The sequence below is a fragment of the Hylobates moloch genome, unplaced genomic scaffold (genome assembly GCF_009828535.3).
Source record: "Hylobates moloch isolate HMO894 unplaced genomic scaffold, HMol_V3 SCAFFOLD_2, whole genome shotgun sequence".
Lineage (NCBI taxonomy): Eukaryota > Metazoa > Chordata > Mammalia > Primates > Hylobatidae > Hylobates > Hylobates moloch.
The window spans coordinates 167,026,989-167,040,810 of NW_026652277.1; the positions used below are offsets into that span (position 1 = coordinate 167,026,989).

At 46.9% G+C, this 13,822-nt stretch overlaps 2 protein-coding genes across 3 annotated transcripts in view; both read right to left on the bottom strand.

Annotated features, from left to right (window-relative positions):
- Positions 1-13,822, bottom strand: part of DYNLT1 (dynein light chain Tctex-type 1) — a 241,327-nt gene that overhangs the window by 191,593 nt on the left and 35,912 nt on the right. The gene's annotated exons all lie outside the window — the stretch shown is intronic.
- On the bottom strand, positions 10,960-11,421 carry LOC116473502 (oligosaccharyltransferase complex subunit OSTC-like). Its single transcript, XM_058435642.1, has one exon. The coding sequence runs from the start codon at positions 11,407-11,409 to the stop codon at positions 10,960-10,962; it is 450 nt and encodes a 149-aa protein (XP_058291625.1). The 5' UTR covers positions 11,410-11,421.

Consider the following 13,822-nt stretch of genomic DNA (forward strand, 5'->3'; position numbering starts at 1 on the left):
TTGAGACAGAGTCTCACTCTGTCGCCCAGGCTGGAGTGCGGTGACATGGTCTCAGCTCACTGCAACCTCTGCCTCTCGGGTTCAAGTGATTCTCCTGTCTCAGCCTCCCCAGTAGCTGGGACTACAGGCACATGCCACCATGCCCAGCTAATTTTTGTATTTTTAGTAGAAATGGGATTTCACCATATTGCCCAGGCTGTTCTCTGACCTCAGATGATCTGCCCGCCTTGGCCTCCCAAAGTGCTGGACTACAGGCGTGAGCTACCGTGCCCGGCCTCAACCAGGCAACTTCTAATGTCCCACTAGGCTTCAAAACACTGTCACTCCTGGCATGCTTGACTTTCCCTGGTGACAGTGCTGGCAAGGACTGTCCTCCCTGAGTCTAGGTGTGGTAGAAGACACACAGGCCCATCTACGCAGCCTCTCATTCTGTGCACACGCAAAGGTAGCTCTCGTGGTCACATTTTCAGTTTGGGGAATTGTCATGTTGGTGACTGTAGGCCTTAGACTTAAGGGACATTCGAGGAGGGAGTGACCCCCTTTCGTGGTGGACACAACACCCTAAATGGCTAGACTCAGCTCTTCCTCCCTGGCAGGCCCCATCTATGCTGACCGCCCTGGTGGGGTTCTGAGCTGTACACCCCAACCCCTTACTCTACCAATAAGAAAGAGTGGCTTCCAGGTTTCTGCACCCTTCCTTGCCAGCAGGGTTGTGTTTTGCTTCTAGACTGGCAGCGTTCCACAGCCCTCTCACCGGTGAGCACCTCTGACGGCTCCACGTCCCATCTGCCCCATTGCTGTGGCTGTGAGAGCTGTTCAGGGTTGGTGGAATGACCACCACAGCAGATGGGCATTGACCGCAGGGTCCCTGCCCTTCCAGGCAGCTTACTTTCAAAGGCACAGCCATTTCACAACACACTTCTCCTCCTGGATCTACCTACAGCAAAGCTGGGACTATTGGCATGGATTTCCTAAGACTTGCTTTCATTTCGAAATTGTTTTTAAGAAAGAAAAAGTAAAAGCAGCTCCCCACAATGGAAAAGCTACTTTGCATCTCATCTCCAAGTGGAGCTGCCCTGGATAGCCATCCCCTGGTTCCTAGGTGGGGCAGGTGCTAACTGGCGGGCGGGCAGGGATGACGCCCATAGGAATGCTGACAAACTGGGTTTTGTGAATCTCCTGAAGCTCAGAACTCTGATGGTGTCGATTCTTGGTGGCTCTTCCTCCCTTCTCTTCCCTTTATCCCAAGGTCTGGCCATCGGATCCTAGAACTTGCAACTGAGAAGGGGGAGACCCGGCTTCCATGTAGAGGACACACCATTTCCTTCCCCCTGAGGAGGCTCGTGAGGGTGACTGTCGGGCCTCTCCTGGAGCCTCAGAGGAGAAGGACTCACTTGTCTGTGGGTGAATTTGGAAGGAGAACCTGGGCATACAGAGCCCAGCCCTTTGGCTCACGCTTCCTCTTGGGAGCTGACCACCCGCACACTGCTCTTTCTCTTCCAGCCATGCATGTTGTGGGGCCTGGTCCCCTGTGGATGGCCCATGGTGGCCTAGAGCTGTCTCTGCCAGGGGGCACATTCGTCTGATTCCGTCATGCAGTTTTAGGCAGTCCACTTGCCTGTAGATCAAGGCCATGCCCTCCAACGGTGGCTTTATCAGCAATAAAACTTGCAGGTTTCATCTCCCTCGTCTCATTCACTGGCCCCTTCACATTGCAACCAGCACCTCTGCTGGCTCCCAGGCTGTGCTCCGCTGGAGCTGAAAAGAATGAATACCCATCTTCAGCAACTGTATCTTTCCCCCTCTTAACTTAGGCTCGGGAATCAAGCTTCCCCTAAATAATGAATTGGACTTTATTCTCTCTAACCATACCGGCTCTCAAAACATTGGAAGCCAGATTTACTGGGTCCAAATGTTTATGTTTATGGTTAGTTACATCAAAGAGACTTTGTCATTAGTAAAAGTGTTTTAATTTAAGGCAGGAACTTGGTTATGGCTCCTTGAAGACATCTGCTTACATTGCCTGTATCTCTATCCCTGTATCTGACACCCAGAGAGCTTAATAAACATTTTTATTCCATCAATTTGGTAGATTGAATGAGCCAGGACTTTTCCTCTGTAACTCTCCAAAGCACTGAGCTCTCAGCAAAACAGAACCAACCAAGATGTGGCGCTGACTGACTCAACTGAACGTTTATCCCCAGAGACTTCTGATAGCGATCCTACCTATTTGAATTGAATCCAGCTCTTTATGTTTTAATTACTTCTTGTTATTCTCATTTTCTTTTCCCCGTCATCCTAATGTCTTTAGCATGTCTGTTTATATGTATTTTCCTAAAGCATATATTATTTAACGTACACATGCTTTCAATTTATTTATTTATTTATTTATTTTGAGATGGAGCCTCACTGTATCGCCCAGGCTGGAGTACAGTGGCGCAATCTCTGCTCACTGCAACCTCCGCCTCTCAGGTTCAAGCCATTCTCCTGTCTCAGCCTCCCGAGTAGCTGGGACTACAGGTGCACGCCACCATGCATGGCTAATTTTTGTATTTTTAATAGAGATGGGGGTTTCTACATGTTGGTCAGGCTGGTCTCGAACTCCTGACCTCAGGTGATCTCCGCCTGCCTTGGCCTCCCAAAGTGCTGGGATTACAGGCGTGAGCCACCGCGCCCAGCCAGCTTTGTGTTTTTAACATTCATTTTTAGAAGTATTTTCTCTCCCCCTTTCCAGAAAGATATTCTCCTTCATTTTCCTCTCTTAACATTTTAGTTTACCATCCACATTTGAGACTTTCTCTGGAAATAGAGTCCACCCTTCTGTGCAGTTAAATTTTATTTTTCTCCATACAGATAGCCAGTTTTCCCAGCTCCATTTACTTCATGATCCACCCTTTTATTTTTTATTTATTTATTTATTTATTTATTTTTTGAAACGGAGTCTCACTCTGTCACCCAGGCTGAAGTGCAGTGGTGCAATCTCGGCTCACTGCAACTCCACCTCCCATGTTCAAGCGATTCTCCTGCCTCAGCCTCCCGAGTAGCTGGGATTATAGGCGTGCACCACCACACTCAGCTAATTTTTGTATTTTTAGTAGAGATAGGGTCTCACCATGTTGGCCAGGCTCCCAGCCTCAAGTGATTCTCCCACCCCAGCCTCCCAAATTGCTGGGATTACAGGTGTGAGCCACCACCGCCAGCCTTGATCCATCCTTTTCCCATTGATTTGTGATGTCACCTTTATGGTGTATTATGTTCCCATGTGTCCCTGGGTCTGTCTGCCGGTTCTCTGTTCTGTTCCATTGGTCTATGCATTCTTGCATCTGTGGGCTATATCTTTGCGGCAGTAGATGTTAACCTCTGATGGGGCACATTTTCTCCTCATTGTTCCTCTTTTTTCACCATGGATCTTCATGAGATTCCATTGTAAGCAAATGAATCTCAGGAAGATCTCTGCAGGAGCTGCTCCACTAAATATTTCACCTTAACTTTTGTCTCTTCATATCATGCTTATTGTTTGATTGTTAAATATGAAGCAGTCTTTATTTTATTTATTTTTTTGAGATGGAGTCTCGCTTTGTTGCCCAGGCTGGAGTGCAGTGGCATGATTTCCACTCACTGCAACCTCCAACCTCCGCTTCCCAGGTTTAAGTGATTCTCCTGCCTCAGCCTCCTGAGTAGCTGAGATTACAGGTGTACGCCACCATGCCCAGCTAATTTTTGTATTTTTTAGTAGAGACGGGCTTTCACCATGTTGGCCAGGCCGGTCTCGAACTCTTAACCTCAAGCGATCCACCCACCTCAGCCTCCCAAAGTGCTGGTATTATAGGCGTAAGCCACCACGCCCAGCCAGCATTCTTTAAAAATAAGTTTTTGTTGTATAATTCAGACTGATATTTCATTTCTACTCAGTTACAATTATCATGAGCGTTTTGGCTAGGTGCAGTGGCTCACACCTGTAATCTCAGCACTTTGGGAACCTGAGGCAGGAGGATTGCCTGAACCCAGGAGTTCGAGGCCAGCCTGGGCAACATGGTGAGACCCCCATCTCTATTTTAAAAATTATTGTGATCATTTAAAACATAAATCTCTGAAAAAGTGAATGCTCTATCATTTGAGAAGGGCTCATTTGTTGCTAAAGGAGCTAGGCACACACCCAGGACCATGGCCCAGCTTGCCTGTTGTGTGAGTAACCGGGCAGCATAGCCTTGCCATCTGGACACCCCCAGCCACTCAGGGAGTCGTACAAGAATCCTTATTTCCACTCCAAGGCCTCTGCCAGGCAGGACACACGGTCAGATCACCCCTGAAGGCTCTCAAGTACCTGCTTGGCATTCACTGGTTCCTAACTTCTGCATTGTTCTCAACTCCTTTCCTCCCTCTCCTGCCACATCCTCTGTTCTAATCCCTGACAGTTCCACTTTTATATCCATTTTCTCCTTTCCAGCCTCCAGAGCCCTCTCCTGCCAGCTAGAGCCAACTCAGTCCATCTGAACCCTGTGCTAGCCCCAAGGGCCGACGTGGACCCAACAGCCTTGGGCTGTAGCACTGGACATGTGTCAGGGTGGCCTGACTTTGGCTTTGTGCTTCGACTTCTTGTTCTCAGCTTGCTCCCTGGATGTGATCAGTCATGTAACTAGTCTGTTTTCTCAGCCATGCATTATTTATTCTTACTAATTAAGCACACTGGAGGGTCCTGATTATTGGAGCTTTGTTCTCTCCCTCACCTGGGTGCTTGCCAGGTATCTTCCTTCCCCAGATGACCCAGACCCTTGAGAACATGGGTGGTGTTTGCTCTTCTGATTCCTTCTCCAAGGAATTAGAGTCGAGGGTGTGGGGGTCCTACCACCTATTGACCAATCTCTTGGATACAGATCACCACAAACTGTAAAAATCGCCTTTTCCACATTTACTGGCTCAGGTTGCTCTGAGAGGTGGATACTAATATCTCCTCCCCACGAAGGAGGAAGCGGGGGCTCAGAAGTTAAGTGGCTTACCCAAGATGTGTGGCCAGAGGCGGCGGAGCCAGGGCTGCCCCTAGACAGCTGATTGGCAAAGCCCTCACTCCTCTCCTGCATCACAGAGCCCCACCTCCCAGGCCCCACTCTGCCTCGTCCTGCTGCTGGCTGGGTCTGAAATGAGATAAGCCTATATTGAGAAGCTCAGTTCCTCCGCCCTGGACAATTACAGCAATCTTCACGTTTGCCCCTTTATCCATTCATTCGACCAACGGATTGTCATTAAGCACATCATTTGTGCCAGGCAACGCTTCAACATGGCTTATTTTTTGGTTCAGCATTGACTGAGCAACCAGAGCTGTGGTTTGGATTACGGCACACTCCTGCTCCCAAACCTTCAGCGACATAGCTCAGCACAGGGCCTGCTGGAGCCAAGGAAGGCTTGGCAGACTGGGCAGTCAGGGAGAAGCTAGGACCTGGAACCACGCCCATCCGTGAAGCTGGGAAGGCCGAGCACAGTGTGCAAAGGGCATGACCAGGGCAGGCTGGGGTCTGGGAGGCTCAGCAGCAGGGGGGCAGGGAGGGGCGGGGCATTGAAGAGGTCCCACAGGGCAGGAGGATGCAGGGCAGGGAGGAGCTGACCAGACGCAGGGAAGATCCTAGGGCCCAGCCCCTCCCAGTCAGGGAAAGAACTCCAGACCCTGTGAAAGGTGAAAAAGGAGAGGAAGGTCCTTCCGCCATAGGACCAGGCTGCTACACCTGCTTTTATAAGGCAGGTGATGCCTTATAAAAATTGAGGCAGGCCAGGCATAGTGGCCCATGCCTGTAATCCCAGCACTTTGGGAGACTGAGGCGGGCAGGTCACCTGAAGTCAGGAATTGGACACCAGCCTGACCAACGTGGAGAAACTCCGTCTCTACTAAAAATACAAAATTAGCCAGGCGTGGTGGCGCATGCCTGTAATCCCAGCTACTTGGGAGGCTGAGGCAGGAGAATCACTTGAACCCGGGAGGTGGAGGTTGCAGTGAGCCGAGATCGTGCCATTGCACTCCAGCCTGGCAATACAGTGAGACTCCATCTCAAAAAAAAAAAAATTGAGGCAGAAAAGGGTACACATCGTGGCTAACACAGCAAGGGGATGCCTGCTTCAGGAAAGATGGGTCTTGAGCCCAGGGGAGACAACTTGGGTCCCAGGGGGCCTGACTCATTGAGCAGCGGCACAGGCAGTGCTGGGGAGCAGACAGCTGACGGCTGCACCCCAGAGTCCTGTGTGGAGGATCCACAGCCCTCCGAGATCCGATCAGCTCTGGAGGCTGGAAGTCTCCCTCTGAAACTCACAGGGAGGGATGCTTCCTTGCTTCCTCCAGCTTCTGGTGGCCCCAGGCATTGCTTGGCTTGTGGCAGCATCACTGTCATCCCTGCCTCTGTGGTCACAGCCTCATCTTCCCTCCATGTCTCTTCTGTCCTTATGGGAGCACCAGTCCTATTGGATTAAGAGCCCACCCTACTCCAATGTGACCCCAAACTAATTACATTTGCAATGACCCTATTTCCAAATAAGGTCACATTAGGAGGTACCGGGGGTTAGGACCTCAACGTATCTTTTTGGGGGACACAATTCAACCCGTAACACCTGCTATTAGAGTTAGCTATACACAGGTCCGCATCCTTCACGACAGGTCTCCATCCTTCACAGCACTAAGTTCCTTGTCTACCGTTCAGTGGTTTTGGAATGAGACAGACCTGGGTTTGCCACTCACGCTTTGGATAAACTGGAGCAAGATTCCCAAGCAATCTGTCCTTTCCCATCTGTAAAATAACCACAACACCCAGAGTCACTGTGCTACTCATTAGAATCAATTCATGCACCTGGCGAGTGCCCAGGAAATTTTAATTATAACAAAATACAATAAATTAATACATGTATTAAAACAATAATTAATAACATTAATCAATTATTTTTAAATAAAAGAATAATTAATATTGTGTGTTGAACATAGCAGGTGCTCAATAAATAAACGTTAATCACCATTTCCTCTGATAGGTATGTACAAAACTAGCCAGCTAGCAGAACACTGGAGCTGAGGAGCCTTTCCAGAGGGAGGGGGAAGCGGTGGCCCACAAGCCCTGGAGGCCCCATCCATCCCCTGCATCGCGAGAATTGCTGAGGTGACTACGTGGCGCTGCCCATTCTTGCCTGGGTGGCAGGGAGATCCTGGTTCCCACTCCCACACCACAGAATCCTGGCTGGCTCTGTGGAAATGTGACGGTAGAACAGGCAGAGACTCCACACCCGGCTCTGTTCTCTATAGCTGTGTGTGGGTGTGTGCGTGTACGTATGTGTGTGTCTGTGTGTAAGGGCTTGGAAGACAGAGGCCAGAAGAGCCAAGAGTCCTTCCAAAAGGATCTGTTTCAGGCTGGAATGAAAGACGGCAACCACAGCATGCCCTCCGGCTCTGCAGGCCTTCCTGGTTTCTGCGGAGAACCAGATTCTCCTGTGAAAAGAGGGTGGGTGGCAGACGCAGCCAAGCATTTGGAATCAGAGACCTGGGTCTGAAACAGAACTCTACCTTTGACGAGCTGGGTGACCTCAGTGACCGCAGCTTTCTCTCAAAGTGGGGCCGATAAAATCTGCCCTATCAAAGAAGAACATGATACAAGTGCCAGCTGTTAATATTTATGTCTCATTGTTGCCAACCCTTGAAGATAGGTTTCCAAAGCACGTCCACGTTTACAAAGTACTGTCGCAGCTTTGCTTTGTTTTGATTTTCATTCAGACAACAAGAAGTAAAAAACAAAACTAAACCTTTTAATTACTATTAGAAAGAAGGGAATATGCCTAAGGTTCAATATTCACCTGCAGTGGGATCAAACTTGGCCTCCTTTATCCTCTGCATATTTTATGAACATCCAAAAATATATGCTTCTATTTCGAGAGATTTCCTCTTCTTCTTTATTTGCTTCTTTATTTTTCTTTTTCATTTTTCTGACCCTATGTATTATATTGAAGAATTTCTTCTTTTTTTATAATACATTTCATTTCATTTATTTATTGATTTATTTATTTGAGATGGAGTTTCGCTCTGTCACCCAGGCTGGAGTGCAGTGGCACGATCTCGACTCACTGCAACCTCTGTCTCCCGGGTTCAAGTGATTCTCTTGCCTTTGACTCCCAGGTAGCTGGAGCTATAGACATGTGCTACCACTCCCAACTAATTTTTTTTTTTTTTGGTAGAGACAGGGTTTCACCATGTTGGTCAGGCTGGTCTCAAACTTCTGACCTCAAATGATGAGCCCACCTCGGCCTCCGAGAGTACTGGGATTACAGGCATGAACCACTGCGCCTCGTGAGTTTCCTCTTCTTAAGAGCAATCTCTGACCCAGCATATGCCCTCATTAGACTTTAAACAAGACAAATCCTTCCATAGTACACACTAATCATCATTTCCTTGAGGTTTATAGGTAAACTGTTTTAAGGTGACATACCAAAGTGGATGCAGGTTTTTAGAAAAGAAGATAGTGATGGAATTTTATCCAGAAATCACACGTTTGAGAGACAGACATCATTGTAGCAGATCAACACAGACACACTGCAAAACATGAATAGTTTGGCCAGGCGCGGTGGCTCATGCCTGTAATCCCAGCACTTTGGGAGGCCGAGGCGGGTGGATCACAATGTCAGGAGATCGAGACCATCCTGGCCTACATGGTGAAACCCCATCTCTACTAAAATACAAAAAATTAGCTGGGCATGGTGGTGCAAGCCTGTAATCCCAGCTACTCAGGAGGCTGAGGGAGGGGCATTGCTTGAACCTGGGAGGCAGAGGTTGCAGTGAGCTGAGATCACACCACTGCACTTCAGCCTGGTGACAGAGCAAGACTCCGTCTCAAAAAAAAAAAGTTTTATTATTAAATTTAAACTTTCCAGCAAAGCCAGTGAGGGCGATGGATAAGATGCACATAGATAACCAGAGAGAGGTACAAAGTGTGATGAGGTCAGAGAATAAATAGCTCACATTCTTTGAGGGCAGTAAGGACCTAGAGTCTTTCTTCTGATGTGGGAGAGATGAGAGTCCAGATAAAGAGAAGGGAATAAACTATGGCAAGCTGTTGATCTGAGGTAGAAAAGCAAGTTTCTTTATTTTTTTTAAGACGGAGTTTTGCCCTTGTTGCCCAGGCTGGAGTGCAATGCGTGATCTTAGCTCACTGCAACCTCTGCCTCCCGGATTCAAGCAATTCTGCTGCCTCAGCCTCCTGAGTAGCCAGGATTACAGGTGCCCACCACCACACCCAGCTAATTTTGTATTTTTTTTTTTTTTTTTTTGAGACGGAGTCTCGCTCTGTCACCCAGGCTGGAGTGCAGTGGCGCAATCTCGGCTCACTGCAAGCTCCGCCTCCCGAGTTCACGCCATTCTCCTGCCTCAGCCTCTCCGAGTAGCTGGGACTACAGGCGCCCGCCACCACGCCCGGCTAATTTTTTGTATTTTTAGTAGAGACGGGGTTTCACCGTGGTCTCGATCTCCTGACCTCGGGATCCACCCGCCTCGGCCTCCCAAAGTGCTGGGATTACAAGCGTGAGCCACTGCGCCCGGCCGCTAATTTTGTATTTTTAGTAGAGATGGGGTTTCACCATCTTGCCCAGACTGGTCTCGAACTCCTAGGCTCAAGTGATCCTCCCATCTAGGCCTCCCAAAGTGCTGGGATTACAGGTGTGAGCCACTGTGCCTGGCCAGGGTGAGTTTTTTCACCCAGTAATTTTTGTTCCCTTTTATTAGCCTGAACTTGTCTGAATCCCCTACCCTCCTCCATACGTACATACTAGCTACTAAAAGGTATAAAACAGTAGGAAATAAATGTCTTAAACCTTTCCAGATTAACAAATTTGTATTGAGCTCTGATAACTCTAATGAATCATTGAGCAACACCAAAGTTTGAAAATGGTTGATCTCACTTGAGATTAACTTTGAATGTGTTGCTCCTGGTTTTGCAATCACCTGACAGTTTCTTCCTGTCTGCTGCACAAAATTAATCCATTGAGACCATGGTGTTGCAGTAAAGAAAGAGTTTAATTGATTTGAGGCCATGCCACATGGAAAAAGAGATACTACTCAATCTCCCCAAAAATTCGGAGGCTAGTACAGTTTGGAGGCCAAGTACAGTTTAGTGGACAGGGAGCTAAGGAAGGGACAATGCTGATTGGCTGGGGAATGCAATCACAGGGGAGTGGAGAATGGCCCTCTTGTGCTAAGTCCACTTCAGGGTGGGGACCCCCAGAGGAGTTGCTGGTCTGGCTGGGGCCATCTGGTAGTCAGCAATGCAAAAGCCTGAAAAGACATCTCAAAAGGCCAGTCTCAGGTTCTACAATAGTGATGTCATTTATAGGAGTAATAGGGAAGTTGCAGATCTTGGGACCTCTGGAATAATGGCTGATAGTCATTTTTTTTAAAATTAGAAAAAGTATTTATTTCTGCTCCTTTCATACATCTTATTGTTCAGGAAACAGTCTTACATACGTATCTGAAATAATCTACCGTCACACACTCTAGTTAAAGGCAAAGCACCGTAGGTAAACCTGATCAGCTGTCCAGAGTTCTCAGCTTATGGAATCTTGCTTCTTGATTTAATGTCAATTTCTGAAAACAGAAACGTCATCTCCAAAAAGTGTTAAGGAGGTTGTAAAAAATAATCACTTTATTTGATATTATAGTTGTAAATATGGAGCTTTTTTTAACAAATGAAAAACTAAGAAGAAAATGCCACTCAACATCGTTGGTACAGCAATAGGTCAGCAGGGAAAAAAAATACTGTGATAAACTTGTCTCTTTTATACCAAGAAGGAATTCTAGTCCAAGCTTCAATACGCTTCCTGTTTTTTCACTAGATATTTCTTTTACTGCTGCTCTTCATTCTTTTCCACATTTCTTATTAGAGGATTGAACAGCCTTTAAACTTCATTGACAGGAGCAAATCCAGTATCCACTGAGTTCTTCTCAAAGGCACTCTAACCCATCAGATAGCCCGGCAGTTTCATTCTCATGAATACTCTAGCCCTGAAAAAGCTCAATAGGACACAAATGAATCCAGTGAATAGAAGAAGAAATCTACTGAGTTTTGGGATATTTGGTGCAGTCCATCGGTCCAGGAATATGAAACCTAAACCTCCCATTGTAAACAGGAAGCTGGATGCAAGTCCTTCCATAATACATCGTTCATTTACTCTGTAGGCCAAGAAAGCTACCGGCCTCTGATGCCCGTGTTCATCAGTCATAGAGCCAACACTTGGAGGTTGAACAATAACATCATAAATTATTCCTCCAGTGAGGAGGAAGTAAGACACCACCATCAGAGCATACTCAATCATGGCCGACGGCACGTGCAGCCAGGGCGGCTTCTTCAGCTTCAGGTTGGGACATTCGAGCACTAAGAATGGGACACGGTACAAAGTCTCCATGTTGGTGGCAGCAAGGGCGGCTGGTAGTCATTGAACTATGCTTACGTTTTAGCAGAGTTCAGGCCCCTCTCATCCTCCTAACCTCGTGGTTAGTTTTACAAGGGTGGTTCGGGTATTATTTAAACCATAAACTAAATTTCTCCCAAAGTTAGCTTGACCCAAACCCAGGAATGACCAAAGGCAGTTTGGAGGTTAAAGGCAAGATGGAGGCCGGGCGCAGTGGCTCACGCCTGTAATCCCAGCACTTTGGGAGGCTGAGACGGGCGGATCACGAGGTCAGGAGATGGAGCCCATCCTGGCTAACACCACCAAACCCCGTCTCTACTAAAAATACAAAAAAAAAAAAAAAGCCGGGCACGGTGGCGGGCGCCCATAGTCCCAGCTACTGGGGAGGCTGAGGCAGGAGAATGGCGTGAACCCGGGAGGCGGAGCTTGCAGTGAGCGGAGATCATGCCACTGCACTCCAGCCTGGGCGACAGACCAAGACTCCATCTCAAAAAAAAAAAAAAGGCAAGATGGAGTTGTTTAGATCAACAGATCTCTTTCACTGTCATAATTTTCTCATTCTTCCAATCTTTGCAAAGGCGGTTTCAATCCAATTACGATAGGAAAGAAAAAATGTCTAGACATTGGATCTTGGACACACCCTCGTCTTAGTGCTTTGGCATTTGCTCCTCCCGCTGTTGGGACACGCTTCCCCCGGGGTATTTAATGGCTCTCCCTCAATTCCTTCAGGGATCCATTAAATGCGGCTTCCTCAGAAAGCCTTCCTTGTTCACCCTATTTGAAACGGTGCTCTCATCAACTCCAACCCTTTCTTCTGCTCCAACATCTTCATAACACTTAATTCTACCCAACGTTAGAGTACATAGCAATTTGTTCATACATTTGTGGTCATTTTGCTTGTTAGAACGTACACTCCATGGACAGCCACTTTACCTGGTACACTGAAGGCACTCAATAAATATTAGTTGAATGAATGAATGATCGGATGAGTGAATGAATGACCATTTGGCTTATCACGTAACTATATGTGATTGGCTAAAGAGTCTTGCTGAGGTCCAGGAAACAGAGACTTAGTGAGGAAAGGCTCTCCTGTCACCTGCAGGTCACCTCGGTCACCAGGCAGAGGCATAGCTGCCTCTACTGCTAGAAGGAACGTCTTTTGTTTGCTAATTACATAACAAGAAACTCCACTTTTGGCTGTAATCCCAGCACTTTGGGAGGCCAAGGCAAGAGGATCACTTGAGCCCAGGAGTTCAAGACCATCCTGGGCAACACAGTGAGATCCCATCTCTACGAAAAATACAAAAATTAGCCAGGTGTGGTGTGCGTGCCTGTAGTCTCCACTACTCCGGAGGCTGAGGTGGGAGGATCACTTGGGCCTGGCAGGTGGGGGCTGCAGTGAGCCGAAATCACACCACTGCACTCCAGCCTGGGTGACAGAGAGACCTTGTCTCAAAAAAAAAAAAAAAAAAGAAACTCTACTTTCTGGAAATCATGAATGCAGATACTTTATAATGGCTATACTTGTCAATATTTTCAAAACCTAATTGGGGCTTATGGATTAAAAAGTATATTAGCTGAAAACATTTTGACTCAACACAATTATACCCAGTGGCATTAGAAAAGAAGCACTTAATGATACATTATGCTTGTGGCTAACAGAGCATTTGCACTAAATGGGTAACATTTTCATTTCCTGTTTCAGTTTCCACATCATTTGTAGAGAGCTTCATTACATATACCCCAAACCTAAGTGAAAGGTTGAGCCTGTAAATTAGGATTCTGACTTCCCTATTTACTCCAAACTCTTAAATGGCTTATTTTCTATTTCTACAAAAGCCAGAGATCAAGAATTCACGCAAAAGTCAGGGGATTTAGGAAATATTAATTCATCTCCCTTAGGGAGCCCAGTGCCAAAAGACCAACCACAAATTTAAAAAATAATTATACATTGCAGGGAGGCAGAGGTGAACAGAAGACGGAGACAAGGACGAAGTCATGATAAGAAGAGAGGAACTGTTTTTTACAGAAGCTAACAACATAAGGAAACATGTTAGCTCCCTTTTTCTGAAAGGTAAAGAAGGACAACTATGAAATTAATTGTTCTGTTAGTGGATTATCAAGGCAATTAAGTCTTGATCTATTCGGTATATTTCCTCCTCAAATCATAACACTTATTGAAATCTGGAGAATTGGAGTCATGGTGTAAGAGTCTTATATTTTCCGTGGGCTGTGTGAAGGTGATAGCATTTTGCACATTCCGCTGGTAGCACGTATCTTGCTGCACTGTAATGTTGTTTATATTTACATGCACCGTGATGGATTACGAACTCCTGTGGGTCTGGGCCTCTGGACTCATAATCCTCTGTACACCAGTACAACCCATTAAACATTTCGTAGATCAACT